The sequence below is a fragment of the Pholcus phalangioides genome, unplaced genomic scaffold, assembly GCF_987345545.1.
Source record: "Pholcus phalangioides strain wild (caught in Gottingen) unplaced genomic scaffold, Ppha-v1.0 ptg000004l_1, whole genome shotgun sequence".
Taxonomy (NCBI): Eukaryota; Metazoa; Arthropoda; class Arachnida; order Araneae; family Pholcidae; genus Pholcus; species Pholcus phalangioides.
Window position 1 is genome coordinate 31,232,344 of NW_028301597.1, and position 24,340 is coordinate 31,256,683.

Sequence of the window (24,340 nt, forward strand, 5' to 3'; positions counted from 1 at the left end):
TGAAAACTTTATACAAATACTTTGAAATACCAATTGAATTCCGAACTAATATATTTTGGATTTGTTCTCGCTTTGAGATAGTTGAAAACTTGATATGCTTTAGATGATAACATTCGTATTTAAAATTCAGGAATATCGTGGAAAATGAGCTCGTGTTTTGTGGAATTATAGATTTAATTGTCCCATCAATTTTTTACGATACTAATTACTGGAGCCCGGATTTTCTGCACTAAAAAGTGGCGAAATATGCTCTGAAAATATGCAAATATACACTTAAAAATGCCAAAATATACATTAAAAACCGAAAATATGCACTAAAAAAACCTGTAAAAGTTAAAAATTCCAAAAAAGTTCTAAAAGTGAGAAAATGTGGGTTAAAAATCACCATGTGCAAAAAAGGCAGATATGTTTTTAAAATGCATGTTTTTTATTTTTTAGTGCACTATTCATTTGGAAAAAATACTCTCACATGTGGGAATATTTGTACATTCCCACATGTGTCTATGTATGCAAATAACATCTACATATTATCTATTTAGGCATGTCTAATTTCTAGTTAGTCCTATCTGCAGAGTAACTAAATCACCAGTAACAAAAGAATTTATGTTACTGCTATTTCTAGAAATAGATTCAAAAAAGTCATCAATTTTTTTGTTTACTTCACATTTAACACCTAACATTTGACTCAAAAAGTGCTGCAAACACATAAAGCACCACCCGGGCACCACCCCAGTTAGATCCAATCGTAGCTAACACTTCGGAGGGTTGATCGGCAATCTCTTTCATACAGCTAGCAACATTCATTAAGGGGACACATTAATCAAATGGGAATTTCTTATTACTCTATATTTCTTGCTAAAAATGCTTCGATGTCATTTCAGTATCAATATAATAACAATTTCAGGTCTTTTAAAAAATGTGTTTCAACAAGCTTGGCGCCTTATTTATACACCAAAAGGCGCCAAATTGAAACGTCATTTTAGTCATTTTTTCCCCTTCGTCTCAAATTTCATTGAAAAGCTTCAAGTTTTTCATTGGTACTTTTCAATGAAATTTGAGACGCAGGGGACAAAAAATGACTAAAAAATAACGTTCTAATTTGGCGCCTTTTGATGTTTAAATAAGGCGCCAAGCTTGTTGAAACATATTTTTTAAACTAAGAGACCTGAAATTGTTATTATATTGATACTGAAATGTCATTACAGCATTTTTAGCAAGAAATATAGAGTAATAAGGAATTTCCATTTAAACGTCACGTGTCCCCTTAAACTTTCAGTTTTGATCGCGTATGCTGTGATAGAGAAAACGGATTACTAAATCCCATCCACGGGGCGGGGGAAAACGGGAAACCGATGCTATGAATATTATAAAATATTATAAACAATATTCATTTGAAAAATTTTGAAAAAAAAAAAACCGTGATTGACATTTTATAACAATTCAAGTATATATATGCCCTTATCCTGAATATTGTTTGATTTTATGCATTTATATGCATTAATGTTGAAAAAGCCAAAATATACAAATGCAAATGCATATTCGGACTCTACTAATTACTTTACGTTTATGTAGAATCATTTTGTTTAATGAAAAGGAAATACATTATAATAAAAGACTTAATCATTGAAAGCAGCAAATTAGCTAATTACTATTCCTTTACTTAATGTAATTCTTTCTCTTTTTTTTCCGATATATAATTTTAGTTTTCTTCTTTGTAGGATACGGGGCTGCATAGGCAACAATAGGAATGGGCAAAGAATGAACACACATGTAAATATGTATTGATATTTCTAATACGATCGATATTAATGTACTAAAAATGAAGAAAAAAAAACAACTGCATTTTCTGAGTCTATTTTTATTCTTGATTTATACATTACTACACGTGTTTCTCCTAAACAGTGTGGTAGCTACAGCACTTTCACATTTATTTGCCTTCCATCAATAATGACTATTTGCATTACTTGACGAAATAAAAATTTTTGCTTCTTGCATTTATTTGCACACATATCTTGTTTCGATCATCATTATATCTGGTTATTCTCGCATATTGAATAGAAGCGTGTCATCTTGCTTATATTCTTACTGTAGACAATCTAAATGCTCACCAAATGGTTGTTTAATTGCCTATCCGATAGCAATGTATTGTGTTCTTTGGTGAAATTTGAGAAACGCAATGCACTTTTTTCAGATCACACAGATTTCTGGTTACATTTGGCTTCACGTGGTGTCACATCTTCAGATAATATTTTTCAGAAAGATATCCTTGAACGATTCACCATCGATTCGATTTTCTGAAACACAGGCCCGTTTCCAATTTCAAAAATCACATATTTCATTCATCCTTTATGATTGGATTCCTTGTAATTGTGACTCCCTCAACTGATTAATGTGATTGTGAGTTGATTTAACAATCATTAAAAGTATATGACTTGATCTTACAAATTTGCATATTCCCATGACGTTATGGGAATATGCTAAATTGGTTGTGTTTGATTTCTTTTGAAAGGTGCAATTTTTCTCGCAATTTTTACTCGAAAAACAAACGTTTTAAAAAAAATCCAATATATATATGTCCAATTCACAATGACTGAAATGCATTTTAAAGCTTAATATTTGATTAGTTTTTAATCCAACTGATTGTATTTTTAATTTTAATTACAAATATTATTAGTGTTAATATCCTTCTTAAAGAAATTTCGAACATCGTTATTGTTTTTATCATTTTGTCTGCATCACGTTATACAGTTTCTTTTTAATACAAATAATACAACAGACAAAATGCCCAACGAGGAGTCCGTGAAAAGACGGCCATAAAAAACATCGTTGTGAAATATACGGTGTATCTAAACTATATCAAAAATACAGCAAGCAAGTAAGAGCAATAAAAAACTAATAATTATGATAAAATATGAATATACTGCCTATAAAAAATCATGGTTGTCTCATTTGCGTATGGATAGCTTCTCGGTTGATCCTAATATGTTTATCGTATTTCTTTTTGAACGTGTCAATCATTGGCGCACGCAAAAGGGGGGTTGGGGTTCTAAACCCCCCCCCCCCCGAGCCAAGATTATAGTGTTATTTTACAGGAAAAAACGTAACCCCCCCCCCCCCCTTCAGAAGGAAAAAAATTCACGACCACGGAGGTAAGGTATTCTCATTTCTTCACAACTCTATTAGAGAAAAACTCCCTGTGACACCACAACCTGGAGTTGTCACCCTTACCAATCGATATTGGTGCCCCCTTGTCGAAGCATTTGATTGACGGTGTATTAATAACTCATGGTCCACTTTATCCATTCCGTTCAAAATTTTAAACTCTTCAATCATAACCCCACCGACACCTGCGCTCTTCCAATGTAAACATTTTCAAAAAATTAAGTCTTTATTCATAGCTTCAGCCCCATGTGCCATAAAGAGCACGCGTGGCTCTTCTCTGCACCCACTCGACCAAGTCAATGTCCCGCCATAAGTACGGTTTCCAAAACCTGACGGCAAACTCAAATCCAGGACGAACTAAGTCCCGGAAAAGTAGAGAACGATCATTTTAGGAGAAAAAGTTTTTCTCTTATCATACATCAAAAAATTAATACCCGTTGTGCTTTTGATCTCGTATTCTATTAATTTTATTTACCTCCATCAAGGTCAACACAGTTGATCCCCCGCCTTTTTACACTGCAGTGTACTTTTACTGCATCAAGGAAAAAAAATACCCATCTAATCCGACACGATCTGTTAATGGCTATGAATCCACACGAAAGACTCAAGTAAAGATCTTGTGTGGTCATAGAAGAGGAAAAGCTTCATTTCGATCGTGAATAGCTAGAATATTACCACGTGTATCCAAATAAAATAGCATGATAAAATTATTATAGGAAAGAGGGATGTGGAGGGATAAAAAAATATAAGAGAGTACAGAAACAGGATATGGAAGGAACTCTTTCAAGATAATTGAAATATAATATTTTGTAAATACGGAAAGAAAGAAACTCTTTTCCGCATCGATTTTAGCTCTTTTCATGTTAATGAATAGGTATATTTTAGTCTTTTTTCTAAATTCTTATTCAAGTTGCGATCACGAATGACGTCGGATTTTTATAAATGAAAATTTAAAACTAGTATGTCCTAGATTTCAAAAGAGCTTCCTGAATTTTCCCTGAAAACATTTGAGATGATTTCTATCATAAACGATAAATAAAAATTGTGGTTTTTCTTATGAATTAGTCACTAATTCTGAGCAATGTTTAGAATTCAGCTTCAAATAGAAGAACTTGAGTATTGAGATTGGAAAATTTGGCTTTAAGGAAATTATGACTGCGAAATTAAGTCAATTTGATTCAAATTAACCTTCTATGGTTCACTCTCCTTTATAATAGCGTATTGAAATTCCTTTTTTTATAAATATGGATGTTAACGAGGCGGGTGCTGTGAGCATATTTTTAAGTGGAACCAGGGGCGTAGCCAGAAATTTCGTTCTACGGGGGGGGGGGGGGGGACCAAAGTGATAGAACTATAGATTTGTCCATCTCTTCCCCTTTTTTCGCCCATTTTCTCACATTTCGGGAGACCCCCCCCCCCCCAAGTCCCCCCCTCGCTACGCCCTTGATTGGAACAATACCTCAACATAGTTTAATTAATCAGAGTGGATTTTTTATTAGCTACAATACCAAATTCAGGGTAAAATGTAAAGTTTGTCTTGATTTTAATGTTATCTATAAACATGTAAAACTCACTTAGCAAAATTGAATAGTTTTTACCCTGATTTTTATTTTTATTATTATTTTTCCCTCAGTGTTTGGTGCAATTTTATGAATCTCTGTACATGCAAAAATTTCATCAGCTGTCGAAAAATGACACGAACGAGGAATCAACCCGTTCTAGATAAAAAAATGTATTGCACTAGGTAAATATGTAGCCGTATTTTGTCCTGTATTTTTGTAAAATACCAAAAGAAAAAACACCAAAAACAATTGAGAAAAGAAATTGGCAAACAAGGGGTGGTGACCGTGAATTTGCCGTGTATATTCAAATATACACCGGACAGAGGATTGAGTGAAGTTAAGTGTATTTAAAATTGCACCCATCATCATGATGGTGCCATGGTTTTAAATACTGTAAAATGGGACAACTTTGTGACACATACGCACCACAACACGCTTTCAAATACGCTGGGCTTTCCAAAGGGATCGGAAGGTTGAAGGAGAAAACATCTCAGCAGAGTGTGTGCCCAGAAGCTTCGCTCACGTGTTGGTGATTCGGAAGCAGTGTTACCCTACAGTATAATTTTGAAGGGTAATTTCACTCCTTTCTAAAATTTTAAGGGGTATTTTTGTGAAAAGAGAGGATTTTTTTTCTATCAGAGAGAAATTACTGTATTAAAAAATTATCTAAAATTTGAATTAGTGTTTCCACTCCTCAATGAAATTTGGAGGGGTAAAATTGAATTTTGATGCGTATTTGCGAACACTACTCGGAAGTGTATGCACAGCGTCCTGTGAAGAGCTGTCCGGTAAAGCTATTTTAGATAATGCGCGTTAAATGATTTTCAGGAAAAGTGTTGAAACTTTGTGCTGGTGTTCAAAATATACAGAGCAGCTATGAATTTCAAAAGGGAGTTTATTTTGAATTCATTATTTATTATAATAATTCAGGGGGGAAGGAGTTTTTTGATACGAGCTTATTTTCTTGCATTTTCGACAAAATATGTGTGACTTGCAAAAGTGAGATACAACTTTGTGATAAAAGAAAGTGTGAGTGACAGAAAATCGAGGGAAAAGCTTGTCTTCCAGATTTAAGGAAGCTGAAATACACAGGCTGAACAGAGAAAAAGTTCTAAATCAATTATGTAGACGTGTTCAAGAAAGAGAAAACGAACCTTTATAAAAGTGAGTGAAGTAAGTGAAAACTTTATAGAGTATCTGAATCACCGAAGAACTGAACTGACCGGGAAAAGGAAGACAATATGCAAAAGAATCAATGTGACTGGGAAGAGCATCTTTTGGTTGGATTTACAAAGTTTTTCGGGTGCAAATATCACAGCACCTTTTGCCTCTAGCACAAAAACTGCCAAAAAGAACTCTTGTTAGAAGATTCAAACATTTGATTCTTCATGAGAACGTGATGCATAGTCTGTTGTTGTTGTCAGAATAAGATAACAGCTGGTGTGAAACGAATTCTGGATCAGCAGCCAATGCCATTCCTGCGATCTGTGGGGGGAGGGGGCTCTATGTTGATGTAGTTTATGAGGCTTTAATATATTATCCAGAAATGATTACCAAAGTTAGTAAACGAGGTACTTTACTGAACGTGATGGATGAATCGGGCAAACGCTGGAGATGGCCTAATGAGAGAGGAACGCGAACTGGTACCAAGACAAAGAAATAGTGAGGAGGAAAAATACTCCAAAAAGAGGGAAACGAGACATTGTTGATGTTTCTGAAATTTTGGGTTGTCAGCAGAAATATAATTATTACAAACTTGTGCCTGCATCTTGAATTGTTTGTGTTTTCTACATTATTTTTTTGTGTTAAGATATGCTATTTTTTCGGTCCGAAATATATTGAGAAATTTTGATTTAATTTCTCATTATTATTTTCTTGTAACTACTGTCAGTTATTGTGTTCATATGTTCGTTTAAAACTGATAAATTCACGCTATAAATTCTGCCAAAATGATACTGTTCATTTTTTTTTATATTCATAATATCTATTTTTATTCTGTTTTTCAGATCCCTAAAGTAAAAATTCGCAAGTAAAACTTTATGAAACATCAAAATATAGACTTAGTGCGAAATCTGACTGCCACGAAGCTGTACTATAAGCAGGGGCAACTTTGAGACAGTATTTAGTGAAATATTATACGTCCAAATAATAATTAGCCAAAAGGCTCATTCGTAATCGAAGATGAGTGATGATTATGACCAATAACAAAGTTTTTGAAAAATATTCATATTTTTACCTGGAAACTTAACAAAAACATCCAAAACTGTCACAAAGTTAGCCCCGGTTTACGGTATGCATCTCATGATTCTGGGACTTGGTGCTCTCTTCACCCAATCTTGGTCTATAGCCACGGCGCTCACGTTTTTAAAAACCACAATTTTGGATTTTTGCAGAAATTACGGTTAATTTACGGTACGTACGTTAATTTTTGTTTTAGAAATTATAATAAATCCTGTGATAGCCAAGAAATGGAGCATCAACATTACCGTAAAAATTCAGATATTAGTTAACTAAATTGCATTGTAATTGGGAATTGGTTCTGAGCAGCAGCGTACGCAGGATTTTCCTCAATGTTGGGGCGGGGAGTTTCATCATTTTTTTCTTCCCAAGGGTTTTATTTTTCGGATTTTACTACAAAATACACTAAATCATGACTGTGGTGAGTGGTTCTGAGCATTTTCAAGTAATTACAGTTGGAAATTGTCTAAAAGAGATTTTTTTATTCATCGTAGAAACCATTAAATTCCTCATCACTCTCACCTGATACACCACAATCAGCTACATCAATTAGTTCATTATCATCAGTTGAGTAATTTGTTAATATCTGTAATACTATTCATGTATGAGAACTTCCCCTCTTATTTTCGGGACTCAATTTTTGGCAACAAGTTTCCGTATACACGTTAAAATAGGGTACTTGAAAGTTCAATTTTATCCTGGAAATTTAAGACCTTTAGACCGGGATTACACTATAAAAATTTGATAAGAGCACTTTTATAAAACTTGAAAAATGCTACCAATAAGATTATTAGATACATTCTAGAAAATGTAACCGATGATCTTAGTATTTAACCGATGATTCGTAGAATTTTTCAAGTTTTATGAAAGGACTTTTATCAAACTTTTATAGTGTAATCCCGGGCTTACGGTGAATACTTATTGTTTTCGATTGTGGCGATGACGACAAGAAATGCGGTGCACTAGGTGAATATTGAAATATCACATTATATAGCAGTTATGCGATCCCTCTGAAGATCACGTTCATAGTAATGTGAATAATCACATCACAGAGCAGCGATTCTCAATGGAAATTACCAAAAATTTACTTTAATTCTGATGTGATAAATTATAAAACGGAATAATCTAGTCAAACTTATGAGAATATAAAAACTATGATACTCACCGTGGACGTAGTGGAAGCGTTCTGCTGTCCCCGAACAGTCAATGCACTAGTCACCCAAACGCACCAAAGCACTAGCAACGTACAGTCCATGATGCTAATCCCAAAATAAATTGTTCCTCTCACTACGAAGAGATCCGAACACTCACGAAAAGATCATCTCCAAAGAAAAAAAAAAAGCCCAATTTCGTTATTCACTCGGAATGTGTGCGTATGTGTGTGCACACACAAATAATCTATATCCACGGTACTATAATCGTCCTCCCGAGATTTCGGATATGATATTCGGGATCGCCGCTGCTGTAATTTTCACCGCACGGGGTACAGGAAAATTACAGCCTGATATCTAAACGTGCAGACGATTGAATTGCAAGATATTGCTCTTTACACAAACTTTACAGGGGTTCCCCGGGTGAGAAATAATAATAATAAAAAAGAAGTAAAATGAAGTAAGAAATAAACAAAACATTTGGAACACGCATCATCTAACCTGTTCTGCCAGTGGCCCTTTTCAGAGTCACTATACTGTGAAAAATATAATAAGTGACGAGCGAAGAAAAGAGTTTGGTAGAGGGGAGGAAAAAAGACAAAAACACAAAAAAAGGATCATTTGGTGGTTGTGGTCTAATGTGAAGTTACGTCATTGGGGCTTTCTTCGGCAACGGATGAAGACCAATTCATGCGTATAACTACAGAACACAAGAAGTTGAATGATTCAACAATAACAACAAGAAAGATCAAGAAGAAAGAAAAGGAAGATGGTAAAGATTTGTGCGAGAGATTTCTTTCTTAGAATGATGAAGAAGAAAAATAATGGATAAACAGGTAAAAACAAAATTGACCATCAAGGGATTTACAAAATCTTATTCTTTTGCTGCTGATCTTATTTCGTAATCCAACAAAAAAATTGATTTATTTCTTGACATCAAGGTCTTATTTACGAGACAGACGGAGGATGTAAAATACCGACTTAAGTAAGAAGCAACAGGTGAATGGACTATTGTGTTAGAAAAGAACGGTGTGTTGAACCTACATTTGATACTAAAATGAGAAATAATTTTTGCGAAATATCGAGAGGAATCCCATTTGGGAACGTGAAGGGGCGATGGCACCGTGATTTATACTGTAGTGCGATGTTTCCCAACCTTTCAAGCTTCGAGCAATCCCTAATGCGTTGGAGGTTTGCGTACCTGTAGATAATACGTGAGAGTAATGTGTTGCGTACCCTTAGGAATACGTTAAAGGTGTGTGTGTGCTTACTCTAACGAATGTGTAGATGTGGTGGGTAGGGCCATAACAAAGATTTTTGTCTGGGGGGGGGGGGGTAAACATGATTTAGCCATCTCCCCCACACTGCAAAATTCGATGATTTTATAACGGTGTTTTCCTTCCCTTCTTAAAATTTGCTGCCACCATAAATTTACCAGACCCCCCTGGATGTGGGTACCTATTGAAATGTGCAGGAGGCTTTCGTATTCCTAGAAATGCACAGGAGAATTTAGCTTACCCATGAGTAGCACTCGAAATGCGTAGCAGGTGTGCGTACCCTTGGAATGGAAGAGGGTTCCATTATATTCCATATTCCTAGAAATGCGTAGGATGCTTTCATATCATTATAAAATGCATGAAAGCAATGTTCGCCCTTCGAAATGCATAAAAGGTTTTCTTGGGAAAGTACATTAACTTTGCCCAAGAACATTAACTTTTAAGAGGTCTCCAACAATTCGTTGGTGACTTCTTAGAAGGCTTTCTTACCCACAGAAATCAGTATGAAACATTGCTGACCCCTTGAACGTGAGTAGGCCTACGAGGCTTGCGTATTCCGCAAAATGCTTACGGAGGAGGTGGGGTGGGGGATTCGATTGCGTATGAAGCATGAAGCTAGAGTACAAGGTTCGTATTTTGTTATAATTAACGTTTTGAACTCTTTTATTACTTTTCTCGTTTTTCTGTCATTTTTCTTGTCAAATTTTCCACGTACCAGTTTCCATCCCCGGATGGTCAGTCAAGTACTAGTACCACAAGTTTGAGACTCTTGCTATAGTGTCTACTTACGGGTTTTTTTCGGCCCAAAATGAATGCACATGAAACATCAACGTCTTTATTATGTATTCAAAACAAGAAATTCTAATATTAGACTAAAATACGTACATTAATCATATGGAAGTTGATCTATGTACTTGAAAGTATAATGTATATTAACTAAAATATACTATATTATCCTTTACACCCTTTACGGTACCGTAGTATGGAGTTATGTCTCAATTATTCATAGTTTAATCTAATGTTTCTCAAAGTGTCTGTCACGGCTCCTGGAGGTGGGGGGGGGGGTGTCACTAGCTTTTGTCAAGGGCGTCGTGACGAGCTGAAAATAAGCCTATCTGTACATTGAAAAGCAAGCAAGCATAAATGTGCGCTTCAAAAATTTACTCAAAATTACAGAATACGGGCAGCTGAAAAATCCCACGTATCCACGGCAGTTGCCGCTGCCTTCCCCAAAAGATACAGGGGGAATTCTAAATTTATGAGACAAACTTAGGGGGTGATATCAGACACCTAAATGAGCATTTTTGGTCATAGAATGTGTGGCCGAATCGCACTAGCAAAGGCGGTAGAGGGTGTTTTTAGAGGATGCACAACAGCACTTCACAAAAAGCAAAAATACCAATTTTTTCTGACGGATAAGTGCAATCAACCATTCGAGGGAGCAGGGTTTTATGATGTGGTAGGGAAATTCTACCACAAGTCAGTGTACTGCTTGACCATTGTTTGGCGCAACATAACCTTGACGATCCATGCACCAATAAAAAAACAAACTCCAATCCAATCCGAAGCTGCATATGCAGATGCACCCTCGAATGGTTGATAGCACATATCATAGTAAATCCGTCGGAAAAATATGTTTTTGGTGAAATGCTGTTGTTCAACTCTCTAAAAAGACCCTCTACCACCCTTGCTATTACGATTCGACCTCACATTCTATGATCAAAAATACTTGTTTTTACATGAATCACCCCGTATGCGGACGAGGTACTTGACATTGTATTTTTTTGAATCAGTAGATAAGCATCTTAGACTTAATTACACACAATTCACTTTATTAATCTCGAGGCTCTTAATCCTGAGGGTCATGATGAATTTGTAATTGCATAGAATTTGATCCCTGGAATTAATAGAGTGAAACAATATAAATGATACAAGATATACAGAAGACTGGATGTTGTGAAGATATTTATTATTTCAGATGTTAATTTTTTAATGAAGGAAAAAACTCATCTCTGCCTCTACCTTAAAAAATTAACATCTGAAATAATAAATATCTTCACAACATCCAGTCTTCTGTATATCTTGTATTAACAAGTGGAGAGCGACATTCATGTCAAATATAAATGATGAAAAAGAGTTTAATGTTTTAATTTACTTACACACGAAATTTCTGAAAGAGAGAAATTTCGGGCGAAAATAACACATTTTTAAGTTATATTATATTTGCGGGAAAACACATTCTTAGAAATATAACTCTTTATTTCCTTTAGGGTGTCGAATAGAACTTTTCCAAAACATTTTCCTTCAAACAAAAAAAGCATTGAAATCAAGCATCGGAACTAAACGACAAGCTTTAAGAAATCATTAGTCGCTGGTCACTTACGATTCACCACCAAAAAAAGAGAAGGTTTTGATGACCTTAAAGACATTTCAGATAATTTTTTTTTTGTTAAAATTAATAGCATACACACGCGAGCACTATAACGGTACTGAATCATTCACGTTTGAGAGGACAGCTGACTCAAATGAAAAGACCATAACCTTGATAAACTAATCTTACATAAGTATTTAAACACATGTAATAATATTTCATACAGGTAATGACTAGTTACTGTTGTGTGTATATTATATGTATGTCCTTTGTTTTGCTGAGTCATCATGATCATCATGCGACGGAGGCAACATGTTCTGAAGATATGTTGTCAAGGTCTTTGATATCAAGGATGTTTGAGAGAGAGAGAAAGGGAAAAATATAGTCAATTACACAAACTCCGTCAACGCTTTGATGAACACTACCGATTTCATCCCTGGAAGTCAGTTATTTCAATCTGTTTTGTATGAACCGTGCAGACAAGGTCTCCATTATTATAAACTCATTCGATTGCTTTCACCACAACGTATCCGACACATGTTTTTTTCCTTGTTCACTGACATCCTCGCACGATTCAAGTTGGATATGTGTCAGTATAGCATTCGTCGAGCCCGTCGCTCGTATTCCTGGTTTTTGGAAAGTATTTTATTATATCGCGTCTGCAACGAATGTTTATAACATAAAACCAGCTTATTGTATGAAGTATAAATTGCAGACACTTACTCATTCATGCTCAAAGCAGTTTTGTTCGCCCTAAAATTGCATTCTTTTCATCCAGACCAGGAAGAAGCATTACAAAAATGTGTTCACAGTAAAAACACGCTTGTGTATAAGGCCTGTAACTCGATTATTCTCTCAACAGTATAGGGTAAAAGCACTTTTACGAATTACTGACATTCAGGAAACATCATGAATTGTTGTTCAAGTTGATTCAAATAAAATGTGGTCAACTCATCATTGTATTATTTGTTAAATTTTTCATTTGAAGTGATTTTTTTTTGTCTGATTTGAATTAAAAAAATAATCCTACTGACAGTTCAGAATATTAAATTCTGTGGATTTTAAGCAGAAAAATTTTCTGTTTTTTTAAATGTAACTTTTGCATACCAGATGTATAACAGAAAAAATACACCCACTCGTAGATTTTACACTTCCGATTTGGGTGATAGATGGCAGCCCCAAATGATGCGTTGATAGATTGATGATTGATAGATATTCGTGACACTGGTCAACCGAACGATGGCCCAGTATAGCACATATTCCAAGCATGATAACACTACATGCAATGACACTAGACACACAGTACACTATTGAATGTGGCTCTTAATTTAATGTGTGGTGCACCCTACTACTACTGCTTAAACGTATATGCACCTCATACACATCCCTCGTATGAGGTGCATATACGTCATGCGTCCGTCATGAAGATATACTACTCCGAATGAGATTTTGACCTGAACACGAATATCATCGGGATAAAAGTTTTATTCGCTCTTGTTTTTTAGATATCACCCTGTTGGCAGTTAAAAACATGCTTTTTGTGTGTGTGTGTGTGTGCAAGCGTTATTGTATGGTGAAAAAGTGGTAAAGACCATACAACAACGTTATCAGGTAAAATGGTCAGCTTCGATGATGGCTGACTACTGTTGGACAATTGTAAGAGATACTCCTTATGTCCACTACAAGCGCAATGTAAAGCGAAGTACGTGTCAGAAGCAGATAAATGAACTATTATGCTATAATACATCTGCGTTTCTATGCATTTGTGTCGTGTTTTTATGAATATTAAGGTTGTGCCTCTATAAATATTGGTGAAGTTTCTACATATTTGCGCTGTTTTTTCAGTACATTAATTTTTTGTACTTATGCTGTGTTTAAATGTATTGTATTGTGTAAATTATATGTGTGTTTGAATCTGCAACTTCAGAGAAAACCGTAGCCAATCCAGCTTTTTTTGTGGTTAAATTCGTGTTCAGCACACCGAATTACATAAGAAATGACCATTTTTGATTCGGACGCAGAAACTTTTGTTTAATGTCATTTTTTTATAGATTTTCCATCTGACTTTATATGATTTTATGACAAATCGTATATAAAAAATATATTCTTGTCTTTTCTCGAGACAACTGACTGCTGCCGATATTGCATCAAGTGCCATTCGTGGTCAGAAAGTTGAAGACTTCCGACTTTTTTTCCCCCTTCTGTAGATGTTAATGATGTTATTCTATGTAATTTTTTCCTGCCTTATCGTGTTTACACTATTAGCTTCACCCTTTATTCCCACGTAAATCGAAGGCGGACCAATGGATTCCTACGAAACACCGAGTCTTCCAGAAAAGTAAGCATTAATACCGGTAATTCTGTGAGCAGTAGCCGATCCCCAATTTTCTTTCGGAACGTGTTGGGATAAAAGAGATCGTGATCTCCAGATTCTTATTCCAAACACGTCCTTCCTCTGTCTTAATACTCACACTTATTCTCTGTTTTTTTTTAAGGTCAACAGATGCCAATAGCTTCGATAAACAACTTCGAGGCTTTCCCTTTTATTCTTTGCCGAAACGCAACTCTTTGACAATATTCCGGAGAAAACTTTTTTACCGTTCACTTGACTGGTTGACGGACTTTAATAACTCCTTTGGCTTTATGCAGGTCACCGAATTTGAATAGTTTCTTCCCGTTGTTGAGAGATTCTTGGAAGATACCCTATAAAAGAATATAAGCCTGATGATGGTGCTTAAGACGAATATACAGCTTGAATTTCCAACAACTGGTGTTCCTCGCATCTCTCTCAGCATCATATAACGCTAACGTCTTTCATTGGGTTTTTTGGCATTTATGAGTCTCACGCTGAGTGACGAGAAGGTTCTTCGATGTGTGTATTGTTATGAAATTTTAAAATTATGGAAGTTCTTATTTTATCACTTAGAAGAGAGAGATTTTGGAGAGAAATAAAAAAATATGGTCGTAACGAACACTTTAACGCTTAAACAATAAAGTAATTCATGCTCACAAACAATAGAATAATATTTGCGCATTATTATGAACAAGGTTGTAGGTGTCATAATCGTAGAGTTGGGATTTCAAAACAGTGACTCCGAATTCGAAAGAATTTTCCTTCTCACATTTCTTCAATTCGTATTATGCATATTTGCTGCAAAAACAAGCCCTTACTTTACTGAATTTCTGATTTCGTGAAACTAAAAATAGAATCATACCCGAACTTTAAGTTTTATCGCACGGAGTGTTGTCCGAAAGGAATGTTTTCTATGATTGAATCTAAAATTGCAAGAAGCTTGTAGAAATTGTATTAGTGAACGTAATGGCACTCCATATTATAATGATTTAGGAAAATATACTAATTTAATTTATATGGCCTATTTATATACTAATTAATTTATATAATAATATAAAAACAAAAGATAACAGTAAAAAATCAGTACGAAAAATATTTGTGCCTCTTTTTATTGCAATAAAAAAAAAATTTACCCTGTGACATTTGGATACAATATTACGAGATATTGATAGTTGAAACTCTCGATTTTCGTAACATTTCTTGTCTTTTTAAATAATTAAAAAATTTTGACAGTTATTTTAGAACGTAAAAGTAACAAATATGAAATCATTCAAATAAAACTTCAGATAAATAAATAAATTCACCATCGGGGGATACCTCAGCAATTTATAATCAAAATGTCACAAAGTAATTTTTTTTTGATACAACAAAGAAAGACGAGTATATTTTACTGATTAAAATTTTTTGATCAGAGAGTCATACAAAAACATTTGAAAATTTTTATTTCCTTTAAATATAATTTTATCGATGTTCCACGTTAGTAGCCAAATTTCCTTTTTATTGCTGAACATTTTTCTATATTTTACTTTGATTTTAAAATCCATCGTAAAATTTTTATTCCTTTTGAACGTTTCTTTGTGAAACCGAAAACATGTAATTGTAACAACGTTCATTATTTGTATTCATTATACGATTCAGATCCTGGTGCCAAAAATGTGTGGATTGCACTTTTCTCATTGTAGAATTTTTTCTTTTGATTTCAGGGAGTTAAACCTAGATCTAAAGAACTGAAGAACTGCGAACAAAGAAGAAGAACAAAGAAGTTTTGAGTCGGAAATATGGTGAATATGAACATTGGGGGTTTTCATCAGATGGCAGCACCTAAAATTGTAGTTTCAGTGGTGGGGGATGGAATTTTTGAGGTGGCTTTCATGAGAAACTGCCTCCGGGAACATAAAATTTAGCAATAAAATTATGAAGAAAATTTTATGTGAAGATGAATTTACCTTCTACATCTTGGCTGAAAAATTTCAACTAAAAAAATTATTTCTTTACGAAAAAAAATAAATAAAAAATTGAAAATTTGGAAAAATAAAGATTTGCTGACATTTATGTTTTTAATGCATTTTTCGAGTATCAAAAATGCAAAAAACATTTTGAAAATTCCAAAAAATGAATGCTCGGGTCTAAAAGGGTTATAACTGGAAGCGGTAATTGAACTTTTCCGTCGACAAAAAACCCGAATCAGTGGAAGTATTGACCAATTTCATTTGCATATTATGGTTTTCTTCGAGATATCAGTTAAGAAGATATAATGTAAAACATGATAGCGATACTTAATTTAGAGTACGTGAAGTCTAGATATTCATGCGAATAATTTCAAATATCTAAAACAGTCAGTTATCTAAAACATTACTTTTTTTTTTATGTACACTAAAAAGAGTAACATTCTTCTGAGAAATATTTTCCCAAACAATATATTCTTATTCCCATCAACGAAGAGCAACATGGTATGCCTGAAAAGTTCGCTAAACCAACAAGCCGATGATTCATATTCCTATTTCTCATGGGAAACAGCCAGCATGCGGTCATTTGGTAACAAGAGCTATAAAGAAGGAGAAGAAGGCTGAATACATCGTAATGAAAATTCATGCGAGATAATATCTTCTACCACACGGTAACAGCAGCAGTGTCTATATAATATTTTATACATACTAAGAAAAAGCATTCCATCTCCTTTTCTTTTGAAAGTCATTGGAGAGGTTCGGCCTTCATTATCTGCATCACCGATCACCAGCCAGTCACTGATCTGATAATGACCCCCAGTAAGAGGACATTTATACGTCCCGAGATAATCATTCGGAATATAAACCTGATTTTTTTTTTCTGTGATGTTTTTCGCGCACGTTCCTCTCTGGAAATATAATATCAGCATGGAAACATAAAATAACTATTATGGCTTTCATATAACCAAAGATACTTACGTCTACTGAAATAAAATATTCTCTGGAGTTTTTTTTTATTCGGATTGTTATAGAGAACAACATATTTCTGTGGGCTAGAAGTGGGCCCACAGGCAGACTGATAATTTCATTATGATTAAACGAAAAATGATCAAATTGAAGTAAGAATATATTAAATTATAATTTTATAATAGTACATTAAATTAATTTTTGCAATTTGAGCCGATTAATAATTGCTGAAATTAGTAATATCCTTATGGATTTAAACAAAAAGTTAAATCTACGCACGCAAAGTTACTATATTTCGTCAAGAAAAATGCAGTAAAAGTGAGTTATGACGAGTTCGGCTTATAACGAGAATCTCGCTATTACGAGTAATTCGCGAATGATTGTGTAAGAGCAAATGTTAAAGATATAAAAAATATTCACTTCTTCATCATCATCATCACCACCACCACCATCATCATCAACAACAACAAACAACAACCATTTTTAATCCAATGCTGGATGAAGGTCTCCCCTAAATTTTTTCCATTTTGCTCTGTCTGATGCTTTAGCCATACAGTTGACTCGCTTATAGCGAGTTACACATGAAAATCAGAACACATTCGCCATAACGACAACAGAAATTCTCGAAAAGCGTGCTATCTTCTTCCTTTCTTTAAGAATTATGCATAAAATGAAGACGAGAAAGAGTGGAATTTTTTAAAATCTGTTCACCCTATTCATAGGTGCTTATAAACGGGGCATGTCAGTACATCCCGAATAGATAAGAGAACCATATGCTGTATCTTATCTTCTTGTTGGAGGTGGAAAAACGCATTATTTTGTCTGTTGGTGTGTGTTGGTTAGTCAGGTGGGTCACGACCCCTGTTTTTGACAATGCAATGTTGTTATTTCACCTTGAAAAATCCTTCCCCCACTTCTTGAAATCTCCCAAATGTGGACAAAAGGTCAACCGGTCTTAATCATTTTCTCTCCCTTAAATGCTATTGGACAATAATCCAGATGCAGATACTGCTTCATTCCTAAAAGTGCAAATTATGTCACATGCACCGTTGGCCCTTAGAAGATACCATTTGTCCGAGCAAAAGATAGGATTACGACATGACCTTATTCCTTCCCCCCCAAAAGAAAACGAAAGTAAAGAAAAGATCATTATCACACCAAAAAAAAAAAAGAATAAAGGGTGACAATGACACCAGCATGTTCCGTATCAATGCTGTTGTCGCGTACCGATGTTTGAACGTTTTCACTGTAGGTAAGTCCCCCACAGGGGCGTTAAAAGGAAAGTAAAACATTATTTATTTAATCTGCACAACCGTTATGGCTTCATGCGGAATTTGCTACGCAGATGGCGATGACAGATGAAGGGATATGGGCCGCTATTGCAGAGGAATCTGGGACCCCAATTGACCAGTTATCTGGAAACTGTGATCTTGGATACGTGAAAATCCGAGACATCGCCAGTGGAAGCGATTTTGTGGTATAAAAAAGATGGGGATGATGAAACAATATTTGTGGGTAGCAGAAGATTCAGAACGCGAAGCTCGTGACGTCACTGAAGAAAGTCATATCGCCTATAGCCATTGGATATAGCAGGCAGATGCATGCGCCATCTTCACCCCTTTTTGTATATCCAATGGCTATAAAAGAGATGACCTTCTCTAGTGACGTCACGGGTTTCGCGCGGAGGTTTTCTGCTATAAATGGTGTTGGATGATGACAAAGTGAGTCATCTCATGCCATCAAAACGATGGTGAAAGTTGAGAAAAAATCAGAATTCTAGCTGGAAGTACACCTCCAGTAACCAGACCCACCTCCTTGCAAACTAAATAAAAACATATGGTAATGAAAATGCGCATATTGATGTTAATTTCTATAAATTGCTGATGTGGCAGAATGATAAATCATGTTGCTTAGAACATTGATGAATGAGTTCGAATTTTGTTCGCTTTCCCATTCCGACATTGTTGTATAAAATATAAATGCGTATGAATATTGCTTGGAATAGAAAAACTTCGTGCTGCGACCCTTGCTGCCATTTATTAAATAAGTTGCACTATATATATCTGGCAATCATACTCTGAAAAATAAAATTTGTATTTTCTGTACATGTGCAATTAATAATCGTTTACTACAAATACTCATATCTATCTCATTGAATAGTGATTTGTCACATTTTAAATTTCTACACAGTACGTTGCATGTACAGCGTCATATTTTCTGTAAATCTCGTAAAAATTGGTTGAAAATCGGCATGTTATAAGCAAAAAATCATGCAATGAAAATTGGAATTTTTGTAGAAAACATTTATATCTCCGTGAATATACGTGCTATTCTCAAGCACGAAAAAAAAAATATATTAATAATATTGCACAATATTAGTGCAACATTTTTTCCAAGTTGCAAGCCATTTAAACCTGCAGCTTTTTCTGATACAGAATTGATCAACAACAAGTTTTTCTTATTAAATTTTTTGTCGGTCCCCTAAATGCAGTCGTGTCTAAATTTTCACTATAAATGGTGAGTACCAACATAGAGGTATATATGACCGCAATTTCAGAATGATTCGCTTATAGTATTTTTCTAGAAATTCGAGAAAAAGTGTCTTTACTCCGACAAAGGACAAACTTTTGGAAATATAGCGTAGTTGGCAATATGAAATACGTAAATGCCAAATTTATAACTTTTAAAAGATTCTAATGAGTATATACATAAATCTAATTACCTCTCTCTCAGCATAAGTTCGCTTAAGCAGTATATCAGGGCTCAGGACCATCTTACATAAATATTTCGAATTCTCCATCTAATATCGCACTTAAATATTTTTCATGGAATTTCGGAGAAAGATTGCTATAGCTAAATAAACATTAAACTTAAGATAAATTTAAATAACCGAATCATTAAAAAGCATGATATCTGGATTTAGAGTAAACGCGAATTAAGTCAAGAGTTTTGATTAAATTTTAGGTTCGCCATGATTCAGTTGATTTTTAGGTGATATTCAATATTGTTTTTTCTCCCAAATGCCAGACTATATTTGTGTGGCTTGTTTTTCTAAGTTCTTTGCCAGAAAGTAGTCGTAATTTCAAGCTTGAGACTTCCTTTTCTTCTTCTTATATTCGAGTTTAACTTAACAGGAAACGTTGCGTTAATATTTACGTACATGCTTCTTATCTTGGTGCTTTAAAACCATATTTTTCCGGTGCTAATAACTTAGTCTTGATATTTTCAAGCATTCAAAACTCGGTTCGAAATTTTTGTTGCTTACCAAGAGTAGGAGTTCCCTTTTTTAAAAATATTATTTCCTTACGATGCATTTTATTTCAATTTGAACTTCGGCATTAGAACTTTCTGGAAAGCATAATATTTTTTTGGAAAAAGTTTTTAACATCAATATACGTTTGAGTGCGTTATTTTTCTTCCGCAAGCACGTTTATAAAATTCGAAATATTTGATTTTGGGTGAAATATTTGTGCATGGCTTTCCAACTGTGATGTAATATGCAGACAGTAAGTAAATAATTTGATATGACTTCGTTAAAGTTAATAAATTTAATGAATTTGGCTCATAATTATTCCTTAAATATTGCCTTTAAAAAAGATGTATATTATGCAGGCTTACCTCCAGTGGAAACATTTTTATTGGCAAAAATATTTTGTTTAATGTATGTTTTAGGTGATTTTACAATTTCTTTGATTTACCAACTTTTTTATTATGGTTTTAGTAGGTCATTAAAAAAATATACGTTTCGACTACTGCTGATCAAATAATTAATGCAGTTTCAGTTTTACATGTCCTAGGTTCCATCCAAGGCAAAATAATTGGCTTGAAAACATAAACAGTAGGCTATACCACTTACGATTTCGCAAAAAAAAAAAAAACGAAACAAATAAATATTTAGCCAAACCTATTTTCTCACATATTTTTCATGTTGCATGATATCAGCAGGCTAAATGAAATAGTGTGAGTCGAACGTAGATACTGATGGGATATGAAGTCCACTAATCAATCAACAGGGTTTATGTACGTATCCAGTCACGCAAAATTCAATAAAATTGCTTCGTTAAATTTTTTTCAACTAAGCTCTCTATAACAAAATTTTGCAATTAGAGCTTTTAATATACGTTTGTTCATATGATTTTCATTTATATTATTTTTGTGTGTTAATTTCTACTACAAACACGCTTTTTACAACTGTGGAAATTGGTAGGTGTTTAGAAAATGAATAGAATAATTCCATATCCACTAAGGAGTGCCATTTACATTAAGTTCGACGATTTTGGTATTATTTGCATTAATTAAAATCAGTGTTTCTCAACCTATGGTCCGCAACGCTAATACTTTATGAAATTATTCACCCGTTGTAATTAATATTAGTAATACGTAACTATATAGGTACCTTCATGCTTACGTTCATCATACTTTATGGAGGAGAATGCAGGTAATTGCGATCTTAAATACAGAATATCACTAAATTTTGGCAAATATTGCAATTTATTTCTTTAAGTTCAATTTGCTAATTGCTGTAAAAATTACTTAAGTGTGTGGAAATAAAGGGCTTCTACAAATCTAGTTTCTACAGATCTTATCTATGACAAAAATTCACAGTATTTCAGGAAATAATATTCAAATGATCTGGTGACAATAATTCATTGAGAAAAATACGGTAAACTGGGATCTTAAATAATAATCCGTAAAATACGGGACATCGCCAATTGTCATAAAAAATTACAAAAAAAGTAGGCACAGTCACCGATCGAAATTAAAATTTGCTGAAAAATCGCCCAAAAAAGGTTAAAACCGATGAAAATGTGAGATGAATATTTATATTTTTCCATAAGTATCATAATATAATAATTTATAATACGAAAACGAATCTTCGAAAACACTGTGTATATATATTACTTTGATAAGAATTACAAATCCAAATAAGTATCGTGGAAAAAACGGGGCAAATGTATAAATAAAATCGAACCAACGAAAGGTATGTCCCGTAATACGGGACACAAGTGGTCCGTCAAATTGTTTCAGTCGTTTTACTGGTCCTTGTTTTCAGAAAGGTTGAAACACTGATTTAAAGTATTTACTAAAATTGCATCAACTTATCGGATTTTTTTAAATACCGTATTAGTGTTATAAAACTGGACGAAAAAAAATATCATCTATTCAAAACATATAATCTGCCATTCACTTACAGAGGTCCATTTATAGTAAAAGTCTAAGTCTGGAAAGTGATCACACGAGTTCCGATCACCTGATATAGCATAATTAAACTTTGATGCGAATGTCCGGAATCACTCAGAAAGTTTACTTATAAAAATAGAATAAATTTCATTAATCTTTATATCAACTTCGAAAGTTATTTATAGTTAAATAGTTAAAGGAAGAGCCGAAGAAAATTCGAATTCTAATAATGTGCATTTTTGAAACGGAAGGATATATTTGATTGACTTTCGCAATACCTGCACTCTAGCTGATTCACATAGGAACTGAAAAACTCTAAAAATAACCATCTTTCTATTATTTTTTTTCAAACTTAAAGCACGAAAAGTAATTTAGTGATCAAAAAAGTATTTGTTCGAGACATATACTTCATTCTGAATTTCATTTTCCCATGTCATTTGGCGATGCACCAAGTGTCATTGCTTCCTCACTTTATTGAACAGATATAAGAGAGAGAAAACAGGTTTTCTTTTTCATTTTAAAATGAATGGTTTGCAACTGCTTTGGTTGACCGATTAGGTTGAATCGGAAGAGCTCGTTCGTCCGAGCGTGAGACTAAATTGTTCAAATGCATTTGTGCGAAAAAAAAAAAGAAGCTTAGCTTGAGTCTGTATTTGTGTAGCCGCACGATTTCTGGTTGCAGTTTAAAAGATTAGTGCATTGTAAATTTGCAATTACATATGCATAAAACACCTATTTTGTTTCGCGAAAAACTTTAATAACACTGGCTCTTTTTAAAAAAAATTTTAACCCGTGTTTGACTATGATCCTGTTTATGCGATAGCAGTTTCAAATGGTCACTGCTCATTTATGAGCACTTATTTCTCGCTTAATTTGATATTTAAAAAGTTAGACTAAAAAGTTATATATATATATATATATATATATATATACTATAACATCAATACACTTGAATTAATTTAAACCAAATTGAATTCTCATGAAAACTCCAGTGAATAAAGTCAGAATTTCGTAAAATATCTTGATTTCTTAAACGCTTAGTCAAAACTAGAAAACAAAATGTACATCAGAATCTTTTTCAGAAAACATGCTTAAGAAATACTGACAAATTATTTTTGATTTTTTCATTCATTTATTTAAATTCTTTTTCGATCCTCTTGTTTTAATTTTTTTTGTCTATTTTTTTTCAATAAATTTCTTTTAATTTTTCCGTTATAAGTTTATTTCGGTTTTTTTCCCCTGTTGAATTTTCCTAATTTGTTTTTCTTTCGATTTTTCGATTTATTTTAGTTTTCAATTTTTTCAATGAATTATTATATTTCACAAACTCAATCCAATTCGGTTTTTCAAAAAAAAAAAGGCTAATGATGTTATTTTTTTTTGCGACTGAAAGCCAAAAAATTGTGAAAACTATTTTGGTTAATTAATTATATTTATAATTAATGATAGCATGGAACACGAAGAATACTATTCCCCTCGCGTAGTGCTTTCAAAAAAAAAACCACCTGGAAAATGCATTTAAATTTGTTAAATACCAATTATGCATTCCAGAATTTTTGAAGCAGAATAAGTGCATTAAAATTTATCGTCGTAAATATTTTTTAATTCGTTTTTTAAAAAATAATATAAAAAGTCAACATCTTAAAGACGTCACTTTCATGTTTTAATATATTTCAAAAAATAATAATCACACATATTTTTATGGGTTCGTTAACAGCAGGATAGGTCAAGTGCAATCTTGGAAGTAACTAATGATTGGTATCGGAATTTACATTTAAAAAATACCGATTGATTGTGGTGAATAAATTCCCAATAATATTTATTTATTCCAAGTCATAGTATAAGAGATCTGATCTTTCAAAAATTTCTATTTTTTTTAAAAAAGAAAAAAGAGAGCTTTTCTCAGATGTTTGTTCTTAGCATTGAAGGGTCACGAAAAAGAAAAGTAAATCGGAAATCAATAATTCTATTCCCCATACCCGTCTATTTTGTTTTCGAGTGTTTTCGAGCATGAAAATAACTTGAGCTTTTATTTTTGATGTTGACTCTTAACAAGGCCTTTTTACTTTATTTTATATCATGGATGTTCTTACTTTGTGAAAGACTCGGAGCGGAAAAGAAAAACCACCTTCA

At 33.7% G+C, this 24,340-nt stretch overlaps 1 protein-coding gene across 1 annotated transcript in view; it reads right to left on the minus strand.

Annotated features, from left to right (window-relative positions):
* The window catches only part of LOC149087093 (cubilin-like), a 55,899-nt gene extending 47,269 nt beyond the window's left edge, over nucleotides 1-8,630 (minus strand). The window contains exon 1 of the mRNA XM_089231342.1: nucleotides 8,128-8,630. Within this exon, the coding sequence (XP_089087468.1) occupies nucleotides 8,128-8,217 (90 nt within the window). The 5' untranslated portion in view covers nucleotides 8,218-8,630. The remainder of the gene's footprint in view (nucleotides 1-8,127) is intronic.
* Nucleotides 8,631-24,340: the final 15,710 nt, after the last annotated feature.